The 27,451-nt window shown below is 37.5% G+C and overlaps 2 protein-coding genes across 2 annotated transcripts in view; one reads left to right on the forward strand and one right to left on the reverse strand.

The window, feature by feature from the left end:
- Nucleotides 1-12,461, forward strand: part of dab1b (DAB adaptor protein 1b) — a 127,318-nt gene extending 114,857 nt beyond the window's left edge. Inside the window, exons 21-28 of the mRNA XM_049482757.1 lie at nucleotides 1,242-1,374; nucleotides 1,599-1,796; nucleotides 2,733-2,973; nucleotides 4,135-4,263; nucleotides 5,273-5,436; nucleotides 7,702-7,855; nucleotides 10,280-10,348; nucleotides 12,182-12,461. Of these exons, the coding sequence (XP_049338714.1) occupies nucleotides 1,242-1,374; nucleotides 1,599-1,796; nucleotides 2,733-2,973; nucleotides 4,135-4,263; nucleotides 5,273-5,436; nucleotides 7,702-7,855; nucleotides 10,280-10,348; nucleotides 12,182-12,336 (1,243 nt within the window). The 3' untranslated portion in view covers nucleotides 12,337-12,461. The remainder of the gene's footprint in view (nucleotides 1-1,241; nucleotides 1,375-1,598; nucleotides 1,797-2,732; nucleotides 2,974-4,134; nucleotides 4,264-5,272; nucleotides 5,437-7,701; nucleotides 7,856-10,279; nucleotides 10,349-12,181) is intronic.
- Nucleotides 12,462-12,463: 2 nt separating this feature from the next.
- On the reverse strand, nucleotides 12,464-26,012 carry c8a (complement component 8, alpha polypeptide). The gene is made up of 11 exons (XM_022666690.2): nucleotides 25,876-26,012; nucleotides 24,599-24,710; nucleotides 24,354-24,498; nucleotides 23,027-23,174; nucleotides 21,210-21,399; nucleotides 20,112-20,294; nucleotides 17,975-18,215; nucleotides 16,303-16,434; nucleotides 14,741-14,898; nucleotides 13,638-13,863; nucleotides 12,464-12,778 (listed from the first exon to the last, which is right to left on the reverse strand). Exons 1-11 carry the CDS (start codon nucleotides 25,977-25,979, stop codon nucleotides 12,630-12,632), a joined length of 1,788 nt encoding a protein of 595 aa, XP_022522411.2. The 5' UTR covers nucleotides 25,980-26,012; the 3' UTR covers nucleotides 12,464-12,629.
- Nucleotides 26,013-27,451: the final 1,439 nt, after the last annotated feature.

Here is a 27,451-nt window from a genome sequence, read left to right on the forward strand (position 1 = left end):
TGTGTCAGTTCTGTACTACACTGCCAGTCCAGTAGCTCTGTACTTGTTTCAATCAGAAAGCTTATGTTCATGTTTTTTAGGTCTACAGTCAAACATACTGTAACTGTCCTCTTGAGTAGAGATATACAGTATTTGCTGTAAACTACAGGTTTGTGTAGAGAGCAGTACTCAGCTACGTCTAAATGATAATAAGTTTTAAATAAAGTTTAATAAGAGTCCAACCACTGACTGAAAAATAACTGCCAGTTCTCGTTACGCTCTACCAAACACCCCTTCAAATTTTATCAGTGATTAATGATTTATATTTTTTACACTGTAATCCAATCCAATACACTATCCAATATACAATCCAATCTCCCTATCTACAACATTGGAGACTACACACACGAAATCATAAGGCACCATTATTGCAGGCACATATAATAGTACAATAATTTATATTCTTTATCTAACAATAAGATAATCAAACAGTTTGATGAAGGCTTAAATGATAGAAGTTTAAGTGACAATGGAGCTAAGACGCTAAAATGATGAGGAATAATAAAACCCATCAGTTTCCATAGCTATGCTTCAAACTGGAAATACAGGGGTTGGACAATGAAACTGAAACACCTGTCATTTTAGTGTGGGAGGTTTCATGGCTAAATTGGAGCAGCCTGGTGGCCAATCATCATTAATTGCACATTGCACCAGTAATAGCAGAGTGTGAAAGTTCATTTAGCAGGGTAAGAGCACAGTTTTGCTCAAAATATTGCAATGCACACAACATTATGTGTGACATACCAGAGTTCAAAAGAGGACAAATTGTTGGTGCACGTCTTGCTGGAGCATCTGTGACCAAGACAGCAAGTCTTTGTGATGCATCAAGAGCCACGGTATCCAGGGTAATGTCAGCATACCACCAAGAAGGACCAACCACATCCAACAGGATTAACTGTGGACGCTGTAAGAGGAAGCTGTCTGAAAGGGATGTTCGGGTGCTAAAAAACACAGCTGATCAAATTCAATGTTCACCTCTCCTGTTTCCACCAGAACTGTCCGTCACCACAATAAATTATTGTGCTCTAAAACCAGGTGTTTCAGCTTTATTGTTCAACACCTGTAGGTTTACCCATCACCTCGCCTTGAACTTGACTCCTCCTCCTTGCGTCTCTAGATTTATCTCTCTAGACCACTAACCCATGTTCCACTGCAGGTACAGTATAACAATAGCTGTATTAACTGTATGAACTGTGTTTCAGGATTAACGTGCTGAACAGTAATTTGGAGGGGGTGGTGCTGGATAACCGGTACTATGCTGGCGGCTGCCTCCCCCACTTCATCCAGGATGTGCGCTTCAGGAAGCCGTATAATCTCCAGCAGTACACACTGGAGGCAAGTCCCTCCATATATCTAAGTATTATGATATATTATGTACTTTATTACATCTACAACTCTGTATTGACTCTCAAAATTAATTATTAGTTTACATGAACAGATTGGTGTCAGAAGTGGTTAATTGTGTGTTGTGTTTAAATCCTGGCCACTTTATAGCAGTGTTGTACTAGATATTGTTGATATTAGATATTAATAGTTATATTTTAAATTTTCTTCCCCAGACTAAAGGCTCACTTGACTTTAAGATGGAATCGTACAGCTCATACAGTGAGTTTTCTGAATCAACCATGAGGGCCAGCCTGTCCAAGACCAGCGTTTCCTTCAACATCGGTTTCCCTGGAGTTTTTAACCTCGGCTTCAACTATAACGACATGCACTACAAGAAGTCTGTGAAGAAGCTTCGCCGCTTTTCAGGAACGGTATGAGTACAGGACTGATAAGGAGACAGATAATGAGAATCGATACTGTATATACTGTAATAAAAAAAATAATCACAATGATTGCCTTCTTCTTTGGTGTACATTGTGCTGGCCTTTCAGAAAACGTTGGGCCAAATGTTGTTGAAGGTGCTCATTAATGTAAAGATGCAGAGTCAAACTGGCTATAATGAAGACCAATGGTGGCCTGTCATTGTACTAAATTGTCCACTTGATGCTGTTGTTAGATTACTGTATTTTTCACACTATAAGGTGCACTTAAAATCTTATAATTTTCCCAAAAATTGACAGCCTTATAATCTGGTGCGCCTTATGTATGAATTTTAGCAGGCAGGTATTTAGGAGCAGTAAAGCCACTCGGCTAAAGTACAGAGTTATGCAGGAGTTTCAGTTAAGTTCTCCAGCAGTATTAGCATTAGCCGCTAACTGCGCTGAGCACTAGCTCTTTGGCCGTTCAAAGGTGAATATGAAGTAGTATTGGCCTGTATCCTGCTGCTAACCCTGGCTAGCACTGCTGGAGCAGCATTAGCATTAGCTGCTAACCACAGCGCTAGCTCTTTTGCCATTTACCATGTTAAAACAAGATACATGAGATTGAACTGCTAGCTAATATCGCTAATAATATTTATATATATACCGCTAGCTAATAATTCCCAGTGTTGAGACCTGCAACCTTTCAAAGTAAAACATGGCAACACTCCTGTTTCTACTACTAGTAACACTAGTAACTAGTGTCGCATAAAATGCGGCCTATTATCCAGTGCCCCTTATGTATGAAAATAGACCAGAAAATAGACATTTACTGATAGTGTGCCTTACAGTGTGAAAAATATGGTATTCTCAGTCCACCAAGGTGTTTAAAACCTCCAGCAGCACCGCTGTATCTGATACACTCATGGTCATTTCTGTTCTCTGCAGGATCGGCAGTTTATCCACGCCCACTCTCAGATTGAGCTAGCACGCTACGCTCTGAAGCCTGATGGTCTGGTGCTCCACCCTGAGTTCCTGTCTCGTCTGCGGGCTCTCCCGCTGGAGTACTCGTACGGAGAGTACCGGCAGCTCCTCAACGACTACGGCACTCATTATATCACCGAGGCAACGCTAGGGGGAGACTTCCATTACACCCTCATCATCAACAAGCAGAAACTGGAGAAATCAGGTGACGCTAAACAAACAATGTATAAGATTCTACGTTATAGTTCCACCTGCCTTATAGGACCACTACACTGTATACGCTTATAGTTTTTTGATCCACTGAGTATTCCATAGCAACCACCTTGTAAACTCTTTTCTAGTAATCACCACAGCAATAGCAACCATCATAGAGTTCACTTTGCAACACAACATAGCATAGCATATCATCTATGTCTATGTCTAGCAACATTTTAGGAACCATCAAGCAACTACTTAACAACCCCATTGTAACCACCTGGGATACCAAAGCAACCACCAAGCAACAACTTAGCAACAACATAGTCATCACCTGGGTTATTAAAGCAATTACCAAGCAGCTACTTAGCAACAGCATAGTATCCACCTGGGATACCAAAGCAACTATTAGCAACAGTATAGTAACCACCTGGGATACCAAAGCAACTACTTAGCAACATCATAGTAACCACCTGGGATACTAAAGAAACTTTAAAACAGCATAGTCACCATCTGGGATACCAAAGCAACCACCAAGCAACTACTTAGCAACAAGCATAGTCACTACCTGGGATACCAAAGCAACTTAACAACAGCATAGTAACCACCTGGGATATCAAAGCAACCACCAATCAGCTACTTAACAACACCATAGTATCCATCTGGGATACCAAAGCAACTACTTAGCAACACCATAGTATCCATCTGGGATACCAAAGCAACTACTTAGCAACACCATAGTATCCAGCTGGGATACCAAAGCAACCATCAAGCAACAGCATAGTCACCACCTGGGATACCAAAGCAACCATCAAGCAACTACTTAGCAAAAGTAGCAATAGTAAGTAGCAACTGCTTACTACCTGGAAAATCAAAGCATTGTCTGGCTAGAATTGTCCATATAAACATGTAAAACATGGTGCAGGAGGCCCCAAATTCATATTCCTCAGGTCAGTGCAGTGTTCTTTAGCTTCCACCGGAGATATCAGAAAAGGGGTTTCTGATAAAGTGGCCGGCAAGTGTTTCTCAGATTGCTTTAGAGTGGAATTGTTCTTTTTTTGTGCAAATTTGGAGCCATTCATTTCATATAATTCAGTTCCCTATGTGTGTGTGTATCTGTGTGTGTGTGTGTGTGTGTGTGTGTTTGTGTTTTGTGTTTTTTTTTCTGCAGACTACAGTCTGAGTGATGTGAAGACGTGTGTAGAGGTGGGATTTAAGCTGGGTTTGAATATTAAAGGCGTGTACGTGTCTGGTGGGATATCTGGTGGGGGCTGTGCAGGCCTGCTGAAGGAGATGGGAGGTCAGTGTTCATATTACAACTTTAATACAGATAAATTAAGATTAAGGGCTCGATCTTACACCATCATTGCTATCTTACACCCTGACAACAGTCTATTTTCACTACTTATGCATGCATCGTTTAAATAGCAGCAGTGCTTGTAAATATATTTACACTGATGGGCGTGGTGGTCTGGAAATGAGGTGTGTTCAGGAAAAGTTATTGCTCCACTGACTGATTTAAACCCTGACAACACCCTGTCACCCGTCAGATGTCCATACCCATCCTAGCTACGCTGGAGGCGAGAAAATAGACTACAGATAGCAATGAGCACCACGATGTGCCTTGCACAGGGTGTACAATAGAGCCCTTTGACTACAATAAAAAAAATGTTGCCATCTAGATGTATGCTAGCTGCTAATGATATATATATATTTTTTATGATATACAGCTCTGGAAAAAAATAAGAGATCACTTAAAAATGATGAGTTTCTTTAATTTTACCAAATTGAAAACCTCTGGAATATAATCAAGAGGAAGATGGATGATCACAAACCATCAAACCACCAAACTGAACTGCTTGAATTTTTACACCAGGAGTAAAGCCGCATAAAGTTATCCAAAAGCAGTGTGTAAGACTGGTGGAGGAGAACATGATGCCAAGATGCATGAAAACTGTGATTAAAAATCAGGGTTATTCCACCAAATATTGATTTCTGAACTTTTTTATGAATATGAACTTGTTTTTTTGCATTATTTCAGGTCTGAAAGCTCTGCATCATTTTCATTTTCTGTAAATAAATGCTCTAAAGTACAATATTTTTATTTGGAATTTGGGAGAAATGTTGTCTGTAGTTTATAGAATAAAACAACAATGTTCATTTTACTCAAATATAAACCTATAAATAGCAAAATCAGAGAAACTGATTCAGAAACTGAAGTGATCTCTTCATTTTATCCAGAGCTGTATTCTATATTCTGTATCTTTCTTTCTGAATTTCTTCCACTGTTCTTCTTCTGCTCTTCTCAGACTCTGAGTCTCAGTCGTCTATGTTGGAGGAGTTTGTCGCTGTGGTCAGAGGAGGCGACAGTGAGACGGTTTCACGTTTGGGTGCAAAGCAGCTTCCCACCCCAGACATCATGCAACTGTGGGGGGAAGCCGTGCACTACAACCCCGACTTCATCAGCAGTAAGGTCTGAACTTTAAGACACGCCTACCTTTTATACACACTTTAAATATACAGCATTAATATCTAAGTATCTAGAGCAGGGGTGTCCAAACTTTATTTGTTGGGGGCCAGAAGGAGAAATATATTTGAAGTCACGGGCCACAGACTCTGTAATAAAACAAATAATGAAATATACCATTTTAAATAATACATTTTTCCTGATTATTTCATTTACACACCATTTTACTTGACTTACTATCTTTATCTTTGACAGTGTTGTGTAAACTAAGATTTTTCAAACTGATATTTAATTTCATGATGTCTCTGAATATTAAACTCCTTAATTACGGCAACTTTTAGACTAATTTGCCCTTTTTCTGCGCTAAAAAATGCGCACCCTCTCCGCTTTTAGACTCTTTGGCCCTTTTTTCTGCGCTAGAAATGCGCACTCTCTCAGCTTTTAGACTCTTTGGCCCGTTTTTCTGCGCTAGAAATGCGCACTCTCTCCGCTTTTAGACTCTTTGGCCCGTTTTTCTGCGCTAGAAATGCGCACTCTCTCCGCTTTTAGACTGTTTGGCCCGTTTTTCTGCGCTAGAAATGCGCACTCTCTCCGCTTTTAGACTCTTTGGCCCGTTTTTCTGCGCTAGAAATGCGCACTCTCTCCGCTTTTAGACTCTTTGGCCCGTTTTTCTGCGCTAGAAATGCGCACTCTCTCCGCTTTTAGACTCTTTGGCCCGTTTTTCTGCGCTAGAAATGCGCACTCTCTCCGCTTTTAGACTCTTTGGCCCGTTTTTCTGCGCTAGAAATGCGCACTCTCTCCGCTTTTAGACTCTTTGGCCTCGTTTTTCTGCGCTAGAAATGCGCACTCTCTCCGCTTTTAGACTCTTTGGCCCCGTTTTTCTGCGCTAGAAATGCGCACTCTCTCCGCCTTTAGACTCTTTGGCCCGTTTTTCTGCACTAGAAATGCGCACTCTCTCCGCTTTTAGACTCTTTGGCCCGTTTTTTTACCCTAGAAATGCGCACTCTCTCCGCTTTTAGACTCTTTGGCCCGTTTCTGACACCTAGCGTTCAAACTTTGAATCTCACATTATAAAAACCTGCTTAACAGCGGGCCAACTTTCATTCTATTTCTAAAATACCTCGCGGGCCGCTCCAAAAAAGGAAACGGCCCGCAAATGGCCCGTGGGCCGTAGTTTGGACACCACTGATCTAAAGTCTAATGTCTGAATTAAATCTTGCACAAAAGCTTAAAGGCTAATGACAAGCTAACAGTTAATAAACCCTTATAAAAAATCAGGATTCAATATGTCCAACACAATCCAAATACTAAATACTGAAGTGATCCAGATTATGAAGGAACACATAATATAAGGAATCATGTAGAAACTTAAAAAAAGTATTTAGATGCTCTTATCTGTGGAGCTTTGCTTTTCTGAGGCTGGTAACTTTGATGAACTTATCCTGTATAACAGAGGAAACTCTCGCTCTTCCTTTCCTGGGGTGATCCTGATGAGTGCCAGTTTCATCATTATACCGTTTTTTTAAGGTCTTTGCAGTGACTGCACTTTAAGATATTTTCAAAATTGTTGAAATTCACCTTTTCAGATTAAATGACCTTCATTTCTTCTTGAAGTCATTTTTTTTTCTTTGCTTAGTTGAGTAGTTGTTGCTTCTCATAATCTGGATTTTAGATTAGATAGATTAAATATTCACTATTCACTGTATACCTGTAACTCTATCTCTTCACTACTTTACAACTGATGCTCTCAAACACTTTATTAAGAGACAAAAACTTGAATTCCAGGAGACTCTACCATAAATCTCATATTAATTTGTGATAAATTGTATACTTGTAAATTAGAAAGCATTCATTTAAGTTCACTGACAAATATACTTAAAGTATATCATTTAGTATACTTAGTTGTATAAAACCACAAAATGTGGATGAATAAATGTTTGCGTAAATATACAATTGATTATTATTGTTATAATTTATCTAATTATTATTATTAGGAGTAATTTAAGCAGTTTTCATGTGTCTCTGAAAAATGTATTTACATTTTATTAGATAAAATGTGACCAGTAGACACTATTAGTGATTTAGTATTAATTAATGGCTAAACTGGAATTGTTCTCTCCTTAAGTTAAGTACACTTTTTCACAATGCCAGTCATTACATTTATACCTGTAATGAATGAAACATTAAAAGCACAGTTACAGTAACTCTGTATTTGTGGTAATTCTATGTCTCTGATTGGTCAGTTTTAAAGCTGATGCTTTTGTTCCACAGTTAGCTCCTATATATGAGCTGGTGACAGCGCAGGACTTCACCTCAGCTAACATGCTGAAGAAGAACCTAAAGAGAGCTCTGGCAGAGTACCTGAGTGAGAGCAGCTCGTGCCGCTGCGCACCCTGCCTCAACAACGGCGTCGCCATTCTGAAAGGTCAGATCCTGAAGATACACCAACACCTTTGTCAGAGAAAAAAAGTTAATTTACACGGATATGCCAAAGGACATGGCAAAAGTCATAGGAGGCAATTCTAGTTCCTGTCCCATGACTTTTGCTATGTAGTTGGTGTGGTGCAGTGGATAACACCACCCCCTGCCAGTGAGCTACCATGTGTGAGACTCGGGTTCAGTTCCAGGTTTGGGTGACTGAATGCCATTCTCGACTAATAAGAGTCCTTGGGCATGACTCCTAACACTACTAATAGGAATAACATTGTAAGTCGCTCAGTTATCACCATCACCAACACCAACTGACTTCTGTTTATGCGAAACACACACACACACCACGCAGCGACACAAACCAATGCATGAAGGCAGGCAGAAGGAGCGCGTTTTGTAGCAGAGGATTGAGAAGCTTCTGTTAATGAGGTACAACCATTGGTTTACTCACCCCACTCCACTGTTTCACTCTTAACATGTGATTACAAAATAAAACTAAAGCCAAAATAACAAAAGTACACATGATGTCAGCCTAGACCATATACAGTTTTATAGTGTTAAATATTTCAGGTCAAGAAACACTTTCTTTATTTTATATATTTTTATAAAAACAAGTATTTTTGTTAAAGGAAATTAAGAAAAAACATTTCATTTTTTATAAAAACAATTATTTATGTTAAGTTAATTCAAGCAAAATTGTCTTTTATTTTTATAAAAACTTTTTTGTTTCAGGAAATAGTTAAACTTTAAATGTCTAGAGATACATTGTTGCTGTTAAAAATGCATTTTACAATAAAGGGAGTATTGGCAAAACTGGTTATAATGTTTATGTTAAGGCGGCGGGAGGTGGTGTCTGCAGCTGCTTAAAGTAACTAATAAAGTAACTAATAAAGTAACTTAGTTACTTTTAAAATCAAGTAATCCATAAAGTAACTAAGTTACTTTTTAAAGGAGTAATCAGTAATCAGTAATCGGATTACTTTTTCAAAGTAACTTTACCATCACTGGTGAAGAGTAACTGTTTATTTTACTTTGAGTGTATTGACAAATATCTTTCAATTATGATTACTTATCTTAGTATCTATAATTACATAATCATTGTGTGAAACCTTGTATTCTATATGCATAACCAATACTCACCTTATATTTGATCATTTTTACTCACAGTGTATTTTACACGCATTTATATAGATTAACCAATACTCACAGTATACTCTTTACATATATAGTAAAACATTGTTTGATCAGGCATGTGACTAACACAGATTCTATTATGACAAATTAACCCACATGATACATAAGGCGTTTACTAACACATAGGGTCTATTGTATGGCGGTCTAACCACGCGCCACTAACACATTAACATATAACATATGAGAACTATTGTGAGACTTATGTAGCTCATGCTTGAAGCATTTCGTTTACTGCATGTTTCTGACTAACGGCCATCAATCATCAGCTGGTACACTCTGTATGATTTCGACTGGTACGCTCGGTACGAGGCTAAATTGCTACAGAAGAGGCTCTTAGATCAAAGCGGCCTTTTGGTGAGTGAGTGCCTCCCTAAAAAAACTCTGCTTCAAAGCGGGGGGTGACGCACACACACAGATAGTGCCACGATGTTCCATTCTGGAAGAACACAGTCAAGGCCAAACACTGATGGTCCGGTCAGACCTGTGAAACTTGAACACTAACACGTGAGATTATGCCTACTAACATGAGATGATTTTAGCAACGCCTCATCAGCAGGTTTCACGTCATTTGGGGTAACTTATAAACATGGAGTCAGATCAGAGGGGGGTCAGAACTTGTACTGAGACAGCTAATAATTGGTTTTGTATGTTCTCCTGGATCCAGTACTTTGTAATAAATACTTGGTTTGCTTTCAACTTCACTCCACCTGTCTGACTCTCTCTATCAAACAAACACGCAGGGGAGTTGTACCCCGGACGAGAGGTGGGAGTAGCCCACCTTTCATTTTCATTTCTACAACACTGGGAACATCCCATCAATATAGACCTGTCATGACATTGTGCTTTAAAATAACTAATGCGACGAAAGCATTATATCAAAATAATGCAATTGCACCCTTTTAAAGAGCAGTTAACTTTCAAATATTAATAGTTTGGAAGGTTGTTCGCTTTTATTTTATTGCTTTGAGTATCATGTTCATATAAATACAGTGTGAACTCGAAAAAACAATGATCACAAAGTGATGATTAAGGTCAAGCAACCTCACATCACAACTTATACAGATGTGTGCATTCCCATACATGCTTGAGGTAACAAATTTATGATGAATTTGCATACTGCTGTCCCATGACTTTTGGCATGCCAGTCTATCGTTAAGCTGTGATGTTTAAGTTGAGGAATGTAATTTAGTCACATGACGTTCAGTTATTCTAATTCCTTCCTCAGGTAGCAGGTGTGAGTGTGAGTGCCCTGCTGGAGTGCGGGGACTAAGCTGTGAAAATACGGCCAGATCAGGTTGGTGTTTCTCCTGTTATTAACTGATCGTTTCTGTGGGAAATATGCTTTAAAAATTTTACTATAATCAATACTAATCAAACTAATGATGTATAATCAACTGCATTACTATAATATCAATACTAAGCAAGGTAATTAAGTATAATCAAATGCATTATGAATAAAAGTGTGATACTCTAGGTCAGCTGGAGGAAAAGTGCTGACATTTTTAAAGTACAATTCTTAGTACTTTTAAATGCCAATTCATGTCTTTTACAATTTACAAGTTTTAAGGCCACTGTAAAAAAAACAAATAAAAATAATAGACTTAATAGAGAATAGAGAATAAAGGGGATTTATTGGAGAAAATGCTAAGAACTTATAACTGTATTAACATATTGATGTCCCTCGTTTTAACACAAGGGACATTGATGAGTCGATAGTTATACTTTCCTGTAATTTTATTCAATAAACCCACTTTATTCTCTATTAAGTCTACTATTTTTATTCATTTTTTACAGTCTGTGTTCTGTGTTTCTTTGGCAAATTGTTTGACCGTGGTAATAGAACATTTCTGCTATTAATGTCACTTTATTCTCAAAATTTCATATTTGGATTAGAAAATCAATAATCACTATTAAAGATTAAAGAGATGGTCTTGGTCTGGACATACTGAACCATGGTCCATTTAGTTTGCAGTATGAAAGCTCTATTTTTAGATGGTTCAGACTTTCAGACCAATTACAGGAAAACGAGGCAGGTTATCTTCAGCCATTAAACAATAGAAGAAGAAAAAGAAGCAGTGTTGGGTGATTCTGTATCTACTGTAACTGTAGATCAACTCTTAATTATATATAGAAATAAAAGGAATCGTAGGAGAATCTGTTCCACATTTATTTTGCAAGGAAATAGTCCTGCACTCGAAGGGAGTCCTATTCTAGCAGGGAGGTAATTCTGCTCACTAACCAATCATTGTCAAGTATAGGGAGACTCCGCCCACATGATATGATATGACAAGATGTAGTAAAATTCTGCAGTGCACTCGGTCACTAAACTGCACCGTAAACCCAAACTAACAGGACTAAATTGAGCAGATGGGAAGATTTTTAAGTACATATTTTAGAATGAATTTATATTTGTGTATATATGAATTAATGAAATTTATTTAAATTCATATGCATTATTGATGTTATGGATATCACATTTATTTGATACTTATATTAATATTTCTGATTAGTGATGTTGTGAAAATTGAGATTGTGCAAATTATTCTTCACAAAGGAGACTGGAAAATGGGTGGGGTGAAAAACATCTCAGAAGAGGTGGGAAAAAAGGCGGGAAACCGAACAAAGGAAATGCCACAAAATGGCATGCAGAAACGAAATTTATTAAAATGTTCAGCTTCTTTTACTTCTTGTCTTGTCTTGTCTTGTCTTGTTCCCCACTGTCACTGGTCATCCCTCTACAAAGGTGCGACAGAGAAGTCTGGTTTGACTGGGGTTTATATAGGGTGCTGCACAGGTGCAGCTGGTTGACGCTAATCACCGCCGAGTATTCTGGGAGTTGTAGTTTTGGAATCCAACTCTGCCATTTATTTTCTACCATTTGGAAAAGGCTAAAAAATAGAAGGAGTAGTTTGGGAGGGGCACTGTGTGATGTATGGGTTTAGAGGCAGGGCAGAAGTGAGAGCTGATTGGCTGAGCTGCAGCAGCAGCAGTGTGTCTCTGATTTTCCCTGCTTATTTTAGCGTTTTCTTGCTTTGCCACACAAATCAGACCAGGAACTTCTTGGTAATTAGTTGATTCGTGCTAATTCACTGTTTTTGTTTGCTTGCTTGGTTGTTTCTGGCTGTAGCAGTAGCAGTAGATGGGAGCTGGTGCTGCTGGTCTGAGTGGTCCACCTGCAGCCGTCAAACCAAGCGACGGACTCGTCAATGCACCAATCCGGCACCACAGAACGGTGGAGTATCGTGCCAAGGAGTTCACGAAGAGACGACTGACTGCTTTTAATATTGAGATTAATCTTCTGTTAGCTGTTTAGTAAATGCATTAAACGTACTGAAAACTCAAGGCAGAGCAGGACTGTTTATACTGAAATTATTGATTTCACTTCAAAATAAAATCCAATAAAACAACCTTTTAAATGTTCACATTTAATCAATGTGTAAAATATTCATGTACTTTTTGAAACAGCTCTGTTGGTGTGCAGAGTAATTCTACAGAAGCATTAAAAGCACTGATCAGATATTAAACATCAGCTTTTTAATAGCAGTGTAGTTTAGAATTTAGAATCAGTCGTAGTTTCAGCAGCTTCTCCTCTGAGTAGAGGTTCCCTGGCAGGGGAAGCCGTTGTCTTTGGGTGGGGGGTTGTTACACTCCCGCCGTCGGGTTCTCGTCCCGGACTGGCAAGGGGTCCAGTCCCCCCAACAGCTCCAGCCTCCGTGAGTAGGACCTGATCAATCAAAGAATTGAATTTCCATCAATCCATTCATTCAGTAACAGTGCTAAATCCATCCATTCACTATCTACACTTATATCAATCCATCCAAACATCCATCAATCCATCCATCCATCCATCCATCCATTCACTATCTATACTCATATCAATCCATCCAAACATCCATCAATCCATCCATCCATCCATTCACTATCTATACTCAGATCAATCCTACCACCCATCCAATCAGTAACAGTCCTAAATCCATTCAACCACTATCTACACTTATATCAATCCATCCAAACATCCATCAATCCATCCATCCATCCATCCATTCACTATCTATACTCATATCAATCCATCCAAACATCCATCAATCCATCCATCCATCCATTCACTATCTATACTCAGATCAATCCTACCACCCATCCAATCAGTAACAGTCCTAAATCCATTCAACCACTATCTACACTTATATCAATCCATTCATCCATCCATCTATTCAGTTATGGTCATAAATCAATTCATCCACTATCTACACTCATATCAGTCAATCCATCCATCCATTCAGTAACACTCCTAAATCCATCCATTTACTCTGTACACTTCTTTCAATCCATCCATCCATTCATGGATTCGGTAACGGTCCTAAATCTATCCATCCATCCGTCCATCCATTCATCTATCCATGCATCCATTCAGTAACAGTCCTAAACCTATTCAACACTCATATCCATCCACAGTAAAAAGTCCTCACAACTCAAAAACATCAGTAAGTGAGCTGCAAGCTGAAACCAGTTAAACACGGTGTAATATTTAGTCTGTGGCTCCTCCCCCAGTCTGATTACAGGTGAGAGCGCCCCCTATCAGTCACCTTTTCTCGTGGTTCTCTCGCAGGCCAGGCCGCTGTATCCCTCCCTGCAGATGCAGCTGCAGGCCGTCCTGGAGAGCACGGGGATGCCGTTGTTCCTGCAGGGGGCGCAGCGGCAGGGGTTAAACTGCTGCATGTACTCCTCCCACGCCTGCTTCATCAGGGGCAGCCGCTTTCCCACCTGATCCGCCACCGCGCTGAACCGCAGCAGCTCGTAGATCGGCAGAGTCTGAAACCAAGACAAGACGAATATACTGGAGATCATGGTGGCCATCATCCAACATTCACGACTTTACTAATGCTTTTATCACTGAATGCAATCAAATTTTCAAAAGCAGGATAAACTGTTTTATAATGCTTGGTTTCAGAGAAAAAGTGATAAGCAATTCTCGAAGAAGAATTCTGTACCATAAATATAAGTGTGTTAAATTAAAGTCTACAGTGTATTGGGGGTAAACAAGTGGGACAATGAAGGATACATCAGCTGCGTCCTTCTAATCTCTCTGAATATCGAGCCTCAACAGCATAGTGGCCGAAAAATGCTGTAGCCTTGATTTCATAACCCAGCTTTTGTCATGCTTCTCAGTCCATTCACTGACTCTTTTTTACTTACATGAACTCCTACTTCCAAGAAGCACTAATCAGCCATGTGACTCAACCAGCCAATCAGCACTTGATGGTCAGATCAGCTTCACCTGAGTTCTAATTCATTTCAGCTTTGGACTTTACTTCAGAAGCTTGTACTTGTACTCTGGAGCTTCAAAGAAGGACTTGATTTCTGCTCAAGCAAATTTAGTTGGGATTCAACATGAATACCCTGGTTTACCACTGGTAAATCTAAGTTTGGTGGCGTTCATATGCGCTTATCTTGTAAAAAGTATGCGTCCACAACGCACCCATTATTAATTAAGAGAATAAGAACATGCTTTTTGCAGGTTTTGAACTGTGCAAGGTGTACTTTACCCATCGTTACAATAGCAAAGACACTCTGACTCGCCCTAAAACAATCTGCACGGTGCACAATCGCGTGTTTAAAAGCTAGAAAGGAAAAAGAAAAGCTTTAAAACTTGTTGTGGGTCTTAAAATAATTCACGTGTGTAATTTACCTCGTAGTCAATAACCGCTGGGCTGTATTTAAGAGTCTTCCCCCACTGTCTGTAGGTGTTAGCATCATGGATGGCTAGATGAGCAGCACTGGTGCCAGTGGTGCCTCCTTTCACGAATCCGAAGACATCCTCGATCACACTGTTCTTGCTTTTCGACTCTGTAAAAGAAATTGATTTTACAGTAGGAAGTAAAATTTACAGTAAAATAACATTTAATGCAAATATCAATTAACAGCTTTTTTACTAATATAATATAATAAAGTATACAGAGAAACAGATACAGAACTACAGTCTGTAATTATTATAGAACTACAAAATGCCCTGTATAAACAGTAAGGGCCCTATTTTAATTATTTATAGCGTACTGTTCAATTGTGTATCATGAAGCTGGATTTAGGGCGTGTCAGTGTGTCTTTGGTATCATGTGGCTGCAAAAAATACCCCTTTTGCATCTTAAAACGCATAAAAGTTAGCGTGTGCAAATTCTCCTAATTAATTATTCATGGCTGTTTTTTTTTGTCATAACGTGAAACAAACCAATCAGTGTATCAGTCGTCATTCCCTTTAAGAACCAGGTGAGCTCTGACTTTGGCGCATTCGTATCTTAACAGCGCTGCGCTTTTGTGCGTCTCAGCAGAGACAGATACTGACCTGTGTGTTTACACTGTGAAGATACACCAGCAGCTCTTGTAAGAGAACAGTAACGTTATTTTATTCTTTATACTGTATATGGTTGAGTTAATTAACGTTCACATTACAAGCCACGTTGCTCAAATTCAACTTTTTGCTCAGATTTTGATGGTTCACATTCCCAAATGTAAGTAATCTATATCTGTGTGTAATGTGAATGAATCTGAAACTGTCTCTGAAACGTCTCACATGCTGCACATTGATACCTGTATAAACGTCTCCTTCTTCACCAACATCGTAAACCCTCATATAATAGAGAGACGAGAGACTCGTAGCTTTTTAAAGAGAAATGGATGAGTTAGCAGCTCATATGTGGAGCATCTTTTGCTGGAGTGGAGAAACAGTAAACAGCTGCTCTGAAGTTCAGGCTCAGGTCCAGGAGGTGAAAAAAGGACAGGTGGTTTGCTTTTGCTGTTTTTTTGCAGCTATACACAGCTGCACCATGAGATGCAGTGTGGGTACGAGAGAGAAGCACGTAGCGCTAGTGCTAATGCTAATGCTAATGCGTAAAAGCAAAAAGACGCATTAATTCTGATTGTGTTGATCGTTCACACTCATGTTGCATGTCCGTCGATCGCTTACGTATCTGATTTAGGATCACATATGAAAGTGACTCAGATCTGATTTGAAAAAGAAATGGGATTTGGCACATGTTCACACAGCAATGAAAAAATCAGATCTGAGCCTTGCACAAAGTGTACGATAGAGCCCTAGAGCTGATAAAATAATGCATAATGGGTTAAGAAACAAAGAGGTGGTCATAATGTTATGCTTAACCAGTGTACAGTAGTTCTTTTCCTGACATGTTTTTGGCAAGAGTTGCATAAATACTGAATCCAGCTGTAAATTAATACCCATAAGTCTCTACGTACCATCTGTAGATTTGTCTGTTTTCGAGCATACATTTTGTGATACTTTTAATGTGCTGCTTAACTCCTCTGTGAAAGACTTTGTTAATCCGAGAGAAATTCCAAAACAAAAGTTGACGACAGACTTCTCCAACTCTGAGAGAAAGAAATGAGAGAAGGAAAACATTAGAGCTGTTTTTTTTTATAAAATAAACACATTTTGAGACCATCCCTTACAGTTCAATGCTCTACTGAAGATTCAATATGGGTTAAAAGCATTTATTTAGCTTCATTTCATAAAATACATGATCCAGATTATGAAGAAACACATAAGGAATCATGTAGTAACTTAAAAGTGTTAAACAAACCAAAATACTCGGTTTAACTTGCAGTTTCTGAGGCTGGTAACGCTGATGAACTTATCCTGTACAACAGAGGAAACTCTTGCTCCTCCTTTCCTGAGGCAGTCCTGATAAGTGCCAGTTTCATTATTAGAACGTTGTTTATAGTCTTCGCAGTGACTGAACTTGAGGAAACTATCAAAGTTCTTGATTTTTTTTCCTTAGTTGAATATCGTAGTTCTTTCCATATTAAGGATTAGAACATTACTCAAATATTCACTATTCACTGTATACCTGTAACTCTACCTCTTCACTACTTTACTTTAACTGATGCTCTCAAACACTTTATTAAGAGACAAGAAATTCAAGTAATTAACTCTTGATGAATTCAGCACAGCTGTTAACTGAAAGCCTGAATTCCAGGCAACTCTACCTCATAAACTACATAAAAAATTGAAAATATAAAACATATTCTGGTTTGTTGAACACTTTTTTGTTTAATAAATATGTTTTTGTTCATAGTTTTCATGACTTCAGTATAAATCTACAATTCATTATATTTTTAACGAATTAAGAAACACTGAATTTAAGAAGTGTCCAAACTTTTTTAATGCTGAATGACCGAACTATATGCAGTAAAATTAAAAAACACATATTATCTACTCAATAAATCTGTAGCAACTCACTATAAAATAAGGTGAAATTTATCTATCATTTCTTATTGCATTGATAACATTTCTCGGCTGCAGGGCCGTTCTGATGCTAAACAAAGTTAAAGGGTTAATTTCAGCTAGCACTCAGTGCTATATCTTTGCTATAACTAAGGCTGTATCTCTGAAAACATTTAGTCCTTTAAGTTTTAGAGCTGTAAAATTGACTGTGGGGGAAGGCAGGTAGGTGTTCTCTGCTGCAGTGCTGTTAGCCAATCAGAGGCGATATATTTGCATGTATGGATATTCATGAGCAAGAGCCAAATTCTGTCTTTTTTCAGTGACCACTAGTTCAGTGAACTAAAGCAAGGCTGAATAGAAACACCTGAGACTTTTTGTTCACTAAAAAAACAGCTCACATTGCATTCATTCATACTAGAGACCACAACTAAACATTTTAAGGGACATTCCAGGATTTTGGTACATTTCCTGTCCCACCACTTAAATTTCAAATGTACATATCCAAAATATCTAAATGACTATTTTTTTGTGATAAATGTGAAAATCAGCTTTTTGGGAGATAATTCAGCACTTTAAACCCAAAATCTGTCTTTCATGACCAAATCAACTTGAAGCAAATGGACTAAATGTGATCTTTTCATGATAAAATGTTGTGTTTAAGTGCAGATATCGAGAGTTTATTACTGCTCTGTTTCATGGCTTCCTTGTTGACCACCGCCACGTACTCCAGCATGCCCCCCAGCGTGCCCTGCGTGACGTAGTGGGTGCCGTATTCTCTGAGGAAGTGGGAGTAGGAGCCGAAGTCGTAATGTTCTGGCAGCTCCATCAGCGTCTGCAGCATGTCCTCGTCCAGCACCAGGTCCCGCGTCCTCATCTTAAACTGAGCCGTCTCCACCTTCGATACCAGCCTGACAAATCCCACATCCTGCACAAAATCACGTGTTTTATTCATAAAATCAATAACTAATTACAATAATTATAACATTTTTAAACCAACAGACACAGTGAGGTTAATAAAATGTATGATTTAGACCTGTAGAGGGGGTTTGATTATTTTTTACTTGCATTATGTTTATCAATCTATCATTCAATCAATCAATCTTTAAAAACAAGGATTGACATGATAAAGAAATTAAAACTAAATTTAATTATTTTAAAATAACAGTAAATAAAATATAAAAACAAATAAAAAAATAAATATTATAAAAATGATTAAAAACTTGGTTTAAGAAATTAAGAAATTAAAAGAATCAAAAGAAGATTAGATTAATACAACAAAAAAAGTTAAAATCAAGCTAAAACTAACTTTTACTTAATAAAATAAAAAATACAAATAAATAAATAAACAAAAAAATTATAATAATAATAATAAAAGCAATAATAATAAAAATAATAATGAACGAAAATCAGTTAAAAAGCAATAGTACAAAACTATTTAAAAATAATAATTAAAAAAATAATAATAAAATTAGGAAAGAAATAAAAAAGAAATAAAGAACTAAGAGAAGAACTAAAATAAAAAATAAAAGTTATAAATAAAAGAATAAATAAGATGAAGTAAAACAGGTACAGGCTGTCTGAAGGTGGTTAGATAATAAAAGTTTAAAATGATTTAGTGACACTAGTATACAACTAAATATCCAATCAAATTACAGTACAATTAGTCAAGTAAGTATATTTCAGCAATGTTTATTATCAAACAAGCTAGTTCATCCTTAATTGTGATAGAAACACGTTAAAACTCTTTATTATTTTAAAGTATTTACATCTCCCTCATCTGCTGACTTGCCACAGAGAGTAGTTACAGATCCCTCCTTCAGAAGAAGTCTTCTGGCTAATCCAGGACAGAGAAATGGTGTTCGTCAACTGTCCGTCAACACGAGTGAGGGGTGGTGCCATGGTGGTTCTATGCAGGTTTCCTTATTGTGACGTCACAATTTTACAACATTTTAAAATGTCTAGTTGCGGTTTCTAGTATAAATGAATGCCATGTGCTGCTATGAGCTGTTTTTTGTGAAAACAAGTGCTCTGGTGATCCGGTGTAACGTTGTTTTAGTCCGGTGGAGGAGTGGACGAGGAGAAGTGATAGGATTTCTGCTTTTGTACATTAATTTTTATACATGCAAACATATCGCCTCTGATTGGCTAACAGCACTGCGACACCAGGAGGCAGCGAGACAAACAACAGTTAGAAACGTATTAAAATAAAGACATTTTTACAATCATAACAGTCTTTGCAATGTCGTATGTTACTTTATAACATGTGGAATAATGCCCTGCTAAGTGCAGTTCAGCTACTGACCTAGTCTTAGAGTCTCTGTAAAACAACAAATCCACCGGAGATCCTATTTAAACCTATAGATACTCACACACATTTTTACTTTTAACTAGTGTAAACAGAACTGTTCTAAAAATATACACCTACCTATCTCAATTGTACTTGGCTTGTGATGCTCCTCCATAGACAAATTTTAACCATTTGTTCCTTAGCTCTGAGTTACTGGGTAAAGCATATAAACACTGATGTGTTATTCGCACAAATAACACAGGAATGAACTGCCATGCTGTTTCAGCTCTGTCTGTGGGCTGTCGCGAGCTGAGGTGGGTGGGGCCACGAATATTAATTCAAGGGTTAAAGTAGACACAATGAATATTTTCTTTTACTAGTTACTGCAGATAATGAGGTTGGGGAAGAGTTTCATCATGTGCAGCACCATAAACAACTATAGAATTATAGAATTTATGTATAGAATTTCACAAAGAACAAGAAAAAGGACACCTTTAAGTACTGTACAATAAAATATACACGTATTGTATTTACCTTAGTGTTATACTGAGATATATTTGTGAGGAACGATGTTTCGACACTTATAGAGTTTCCTATTTCCACACCCATGACTCCCATTGACCGGCCAACCTTAACAGAAACATCCCTTTTCCTGGCTTCCAGAAGACTGGCAGCATCACTGTAGTATTCAGACGATCCTTCAGTCCTGGAATGTGCCTGAAATTCATTATTAGAGTATTAAATATATAAACCATGCAGCTGGAATTTAAATCATTATCCATAGGAAAAATCTTTTGCTCAAATTTGTCAAATTTAATGTCTCAAGAGACACATTTGTGATTCTCACTGAGGTTTCATTCAGAGATCAACTATGTCAAAAATGTTTCTCCAAAAATGGCTTGGGAGAAATAGCATTAGACACAAATGAGACATAGAAAAACTAAAAACTAAGCACTATACAGTTCTGGTGGAAACAGGAGAGTTGAGGTGCACATTGAATTCTGCCGTGATTTGATCAGCCGTGGTTTTATGTTTTTTGGATACAATCCGGGTTAGCACCCGAACATCCCTTTCAGACAACTTCCTCTTATAGCGTCCACAGTTAATCCTGTTGGATGTGGTTGGTCCTTCTTGGTGGTATGCTGACGTTACCCTGGATACCGTGGCTCTTGATGCATCACAAAGACTTGCTGTCTTGGTCACAGATGCTCCAGCAAGACGTGCACCAACAATTTGTCCTCTTTTGAACTCTGGTATGTCACCCATAATGTTGTGTTTATTGCAATATTTAGAGCAGAACTGTGCTCTTACCCTGCTAATTGAACCTTCACACTCTGCTCTTACTGGTGCAATGTGCAATTAATGAAGATTGACCACCAGGCTGCTCCAATTTAGCCATGAAACCTCCCACACTAGTTTCATTGTCCAACTCCTGTATATGTATATATATATATATATATATATATATTATATAATAGAAATGCAGCCATCAGTACAACCAGCTCAACCAAACTGATCAACCAGCTAAACCAATCAAACTGAAGTACTTACAGTTTTATTTTTAGTCAACACAGTATATAAACTACAAACTCCTATAAACTGTGAAATGATCCCTCCACTAGGTCAACATACCAGCAGGCGGTAGGACAGGAAGTTGTAGGGCTTTCTGAAGTATTTCTCAGCGTCGTTATAGTGAAGGTTTTCACAGAAGGCGTCGTAGGTGAGCTGCCTCCACTCTCCGTTGTAGATATATTCACACAGACCTCCGAAATACCTGTGATCCAGAACTGGACTGACGAAAGTGTCGGCTAAAGCGTTATAGCTGGAAAGAGTGGAAATAAACACAATAAATACAATTTACAACTTTTCACTCACAAGTAAAGCTGTGTCTGTATTTGGGCTGCACGATATATCATTTAAGCATCGTCATCGTGATCGAGATGTGCACATGCGCAATAGTCAGATGACAGGACGTGCGATGTGTCACTTAAAGCAATTAAATCAATCAAACATGTCATGTTGCAATGTTTTATGATTCTTGACACAAGAATTACAGTAGATGCACAGCGCTGTCTCTGTGTCTGTGTGAGTGACAGGCTGCTGCTGCCTGAGAAGCACGAGGGCGAGGGGGGGCGCGAGGGGAGGTGGACATAAGGAGTAAACACAAGATAACCGCATGGCCTCCATCCACATGGTTGGGCACATGCTTGTAAACGTGAGCACGTGTTGAAAGCTGTGCACCTCAGTCCAGCACAGTTTTGCAGTGCAGATATTTCCAGTTACAGCTGAATTCACACTTTTAAAAAAACACTCTCATTTACCTTTTAAAAAGCCATTTAAATGCCTGATTAAAGGGCCGATTACTGTTGTTTAGCTGTTTTTCTTGAGTTTTGAGAGCTCTGTGCTGACTCAGCTCTTGATTGGTCCGGACATGAGACAGCTCGCGGGTGTGGGCGGGGCTGGTGACGGGGTTCGATGATGTGTTGAGTTGAATGTGTGTTGAGCTGTATGTGTGTTGTGTTGAGTTAAGGGTGTGTTGTGTTGAGTTGAGTGTGTATTGTGTTGAGTGTGTATTGAGTGGAGGATGTGTTGTGTTGAGTGTCTGTTGTGTTGAGTGTGTGTTGTATTGAGTAGAGTGTGTTGTGTTAAGTGAGTGTGTGTGTTGTGTTGAGTGTGTATTGAGGTAAGTGTGTATTGTGTTAAGTGTGTGTGTGTGTGTTGTGGCGAGCGTATACTGAGTTGTGTTGAGTTGTGTATGTTGTGTTGAGTGTTTACTGAGTTGAGTGTGTGTTGTGTTGAGTGTGTTGTGTTAAGTGAGTCGTGCTGAGTTGTGTGTGTTGTGTTGTGTGTTGTGTTGAGTTGAGTGTGTATTGTGTTGTGTTAAGTGAGTCGTGTTGAGTGTATACAGAGTTGTCTTTAGTTGTGTGTGTTGTGTTGTGTTAAGTGTGTGTTGAGTTGAGTGTATACTGAGTTGTGTTGAGTTGTGTGTTGTGTTGAGTTGAGTATGTATTGTATTGTGTTAAGTGAGTCGTGTTGAGTTGTGTATGTTGTGTTGAGTGTTTACTGAGTTGAGTGTGTGTTGTGTTGAGTGTGTTGTGTTAAGTGAGTCGTGCTGAGTTGTGTGTGTTGTGTTGTGTGTTGTGTTGAGTTGAGTGTGTATTGTGTTGTGTTAAGTGAGTCGTGTTATATTGTGTGTTGTGTTGAGTGTGTATTGTGTTGTGTTAAGTGAGTCGTGTTGAGTGTATACAGAGTTGTCTTTAGTTGTGTGTGTTGTGTTGTGTTAAGTGTGTGTTGAGTTGAGTGTATACTGAGTTGTGTTGAGTTGTGTGTTGTGTTGAGTTGAGTATGTATTGTATTGTGTTAAGTGAGTCGTGTTGAGTTGTGTTTAGTTGTGTGTGTTGTGTTGAGTGTGTTGTGTATTGTGTTGAGTGTGTGAGGTTCCTGTATACCCCTGAATGGCCTTCTCAGCTCCAGGAATGCGAAGCATGCCGTTACATTTGGTTTCTCGGCTTTTGATTTCCTCACAGCTTTCTTCATCACTACCAGACCCACAATCAAACTCACCATTACAGCGAAGGTGCTGACCGATACATCGTCCTGTAAACAAAAAACATACATATATATATAGATTCCTGCATCAACAGACAAATCCAAATAACTGGTAGTAACACTGTATACCCACAAGTATCCAGCCTTTATTCGAACTCATCCCAAAAGTGTTAAACAGAGCTATATCTCTCCATCTCTGGACTTTCATTACTTCAACTCATCCCAAAAAAGTTGTGTATCATTTGTATATTGGAACTTCATCACTCCAACTATTCCAAAATTGCCCACAAGAGCTTAATAACACAAATTTAACCCTAACAAAACATTTTTAATGTTTCCCAAAAATATCCAATGAGAATAATGTCTCCAAATTCTCTCAACAAACACACAAACTCTTCACACAAAAGCTTCATCCCAGAGGTTTCCAAAGTATCCCAAAAGTATTCCCAATTCCAACTCATCCCAAAATTGTTCAAGGAAACTTCATTGCTCCAACTCATTCTGCAATTATATAAAAGACAACCATAAATTCAGAACACTTTAAAAAAAATTAAATGAAGCTTTATAAATCCATCCACCCAAACTAAAACATAGCACAACAGAACTCACCCGATCCTAAGATAAATAATCCCAACCGAGATAAACCTCTCTAACTCTTCCCAAAAGTGTCCAATGGAGATTCATTATTCTAACTCATCCCAAAAGTATCCATTAGAGAGTTAGGGCACTGTTATAGCAATCTATAATGCGCTGGTCAATTGCAGCGTTCGTATCTTAACAGTGTGGCATATTTGTGCGTCTCAGCAGAGCATACTAACCTCCATGCTCACACTGTGAAGATACACCAGCAGCTCATTTAAGGGAATAGTAATGTTATTGTATTCTTTATTCAGTTTGATTGTTGAGTTAAAAGTCGGGTTTGTGCTCTGCAGTGCGATCGTGTGTGTGTTTCCTATAGGGAGCTATTATAGGAATGAACTCTGATGATTGACTGTTGTCAGGGTTTTAATCAGTCAGTGGAGCTCCTGTGTTTTCCACCACCAAAATATATAGAAACATTGCAGAAATTTAGCTGAACACACCTCACTTCCAGAACACCACGCCAAACCATCAGTGTAGATTTATTCCCATAACTTATAACTCTGATACTATTTTAACAGCACAGGCACGAAGCATGAAAATAGACTGTTGACGGGGTATAAGATAGCAATGAGCATCACAACATGCCTGATTCAGGACAGGTGTACATATCTCCACAGTCGTCCGGTAGCTCACACTCGCCCGCCAGGGGACACAGTTTCTCATCCCACTGACTGTGCACACACTCAGTACCACCGTACTGGGAGGGACGCTCCAGGTACTGGAAGCGCAGCTGCAGAAGTACAGCAGCATTAATGCATTAATCACATGATCACACATTATTAGGAAATATATTATGTATTATTATATGTGATCACAAACCGACTTCTTACCGATTTCTCAGTACAGGAGTTACAGGGAGTCCAGGCTGTCCAGCTCTTCAGCTTACAGTCTATAGGAGTCAGCGATTCAGCCTGACGAGACTTCCTGAGCAAACCATGAGTCCTTCAGAGAAAAACTCTCTTTTAATTGAGTTATAATGAAATATATTGCCCATACTTTTAATATAGTACATGTTCTACCTTTGCATTTGAGTTAGATTGGGATATCATTGCTTATAATTACACTTATAATAAGTACTTTCACTGTACTATAGTTTTAGCTCTTTTAGTTGAGCTGCAGTATCCATATTTTCAATAAAGTACAGTTCCAGCTCTTTTAATTGAGTTGGATTTAAAAAACGGTACCATATAATCACTATAGTACAGTTTTTACCTTTTCAATTGAGTTCAATTGGGATACCATGCTTATAATTACACTGTAGCACAATTCCTGCTCTTTTAATTGAGTTACATTGTGATGCAGTACAGATACTTTTACTATAGAACAGTTCCTGCTCTTTTAGTTGAGTTAAATATTGATACAGTACCAATATTTCTATTACAGACATCCCAAGTTGCAAAAGTTGATTTCAGGGAGGTTACCCTACCACCACCCACAAAAAAAAAAAAAAAATTGCACACACACCATTTTCTACCTTTTTATGGATTTAAATTGGGATGCCATGCTTATAATTACACTATAGCACAGTTCCCACTTTTTTAATTGAGCTATATTGTAATACAGTACCTATGATATCACAATAATATAGTTACTGATCTTTTAGTTGAGTTACATATTGATACAGTATACTTATTTACACTTTATTTCTCCTCTTGTAATTCAGTTAGAGTGTAATATAGTGTCCAAACTTTCCCTGTAGAATAGTTTCTGCCCTTTTAATTGAGTTATATTGTGATGCAGTAAAGATACTTTCACTATAGTATAGTTTCAGCTCTTATAATTGAGTAATATATTGACACAGCCCCCATATTTTCAGTAAAGTACAGTTTCTGTTATTGTAATTGGGTTAGATTGGAATACTATGCCTTAATTTCCCTATAGTACAGTTTCTGCTCTTTTAATTGAGTTGGATTGAAATACAGTACAATAGTTTTTTTTTCTAATAAATGTTCATATAGTTAATATAAGATTTAAGCATGATTGACAGACTGGACAGTGAGCCAGCACAGAAAACTATACTCTGATTAGTTTAGTAATCTTAAATATTGTTCAAAACTAAAGAGAATTGCCAAAATAAAATAAATAAATTTAGAACATTATTGTTTACCTGTTCTGCTGGAAGCTCCAGGCAGCTCCAGACTGAGATAAAGAGCTGAGATAATAAACAGACAGAATAAGAGAGAGTCTGAGAGACGCTGTAGACCCGCTCATAGCTGCAGCAGCTGATGGGAAGATGAGCCTGAAGCCTGATGAGCTGCTGCTATCAGTCTGAGGGTAAATGATTGACAGCAGGTAAACACTGGTGTCTGTGTGGGATTTTAGGTGCAGGGGGTCAGATCACTTTCCTGTAAAACTCCTCCCCCAAACCCACAGATCTGACCCACTGCTTTAAAACTACCAGCTTAGACATCAGTGTGGAGAAATACACAAACACACACTGATCAATTACACCTGATACTGAATATCAAAATCAATTAGAAATTACATACAGCAACACACATTATTATTGGTTTAAATATTTTTTCCATGTTGTAAGTTAATGTTAGAAATAATTATTATAACAAAAACTAACTAAATAAATAAATAAACAAATAACTTACTAACTAACTAAATGAATAAATAAATAAAAAACTAACTTATAAAAACTAACTAAAAATAACTAAATAAATAAATATATAAACAACTAACTAACTTACTAAAAACGAACTAACTAACTAACTAACTAACTAACTAATTAACTAATTATCTAACTAATTAACTAACTAACTAACTAACTAAATGAATAATAACTAAATAAATGAATAAATAAATAAACAACTAACTTATAATAACTAACTAAAAATAACTGACTAAAAATAACTAAATAAACAACGTACTAACTAACTAAATGAATAAATAAATAAAAAACTAATTTATAATAACTAACTAAATAAATAAATATATAAACAACTAACTAACTTATAATAACTAACTAACTAAGTTACTAACTGAATGAATGAATGAATAAGTAAATAAATAAATGGATGCAAATAATAATTCTCATTTTTTTTTATATTTATCCAATATATATCTGTTATTTTTATTTTTTTTTACCAATTTTCCCCATTAACCCATCAATTTACCATAGTCTAGTCTTTAAAATTAGCTAAAAATGTACATATGCCCAAATTCTTTTAATTTAGCCTGTGAATCAAATGCTTCTTTTAATTAAAGTGCATTGTACATAGTCTTCCATTAGTGTTTTTTTATTATTATAAGTATTATTATATATTAGATTTTTATGATTATATATTAGTAAGAGCTTGGTTTCTTAGTTCGTGTTGTACATAGTCTTCCATTAGTGTTTTTTTATTATTATAAGTATTATTATATATTATATTTTTATGATTATATATTAGTAAGAGCTTGGTTTCTTAGTTCGTGTTGTACATAGTGTTATTATTATTATTATTATTATTATTATTATTATTATTATTATTATTATTATTATTGTTGTTGTTGTTGTTGTTGTTGTTGTTGTTATTATTAGTGTGATTGCAGTAATGCAATCACAGTATTGTTATTCTTAAGTCTTATTCTTATTAGTGTGATTGCAGTAATGCAATCACAGTATTGTTCTTCTTAAGTCTTATTCTTATTATTAGTGTGATTGCAGTAATGCAATCACAGTATTGTTCTTCTTA

This window comes from Astyanax mexicanus, chromosome 8 (genome assembly GCF_023375975.1).
Source record: "Astyanax mexicanus isolate ESR-SI-001 chromosome 8, AstMex3_surface, whole genome shotgun sequence".
NCBI classification, from domain to species: domain Eukaryota; kingdom Metazoa; phylum Chordata; class Actinopteri; order Characiformes; family Acestrorhamphidae; genus Astyanax; species Astyanax mexicanus.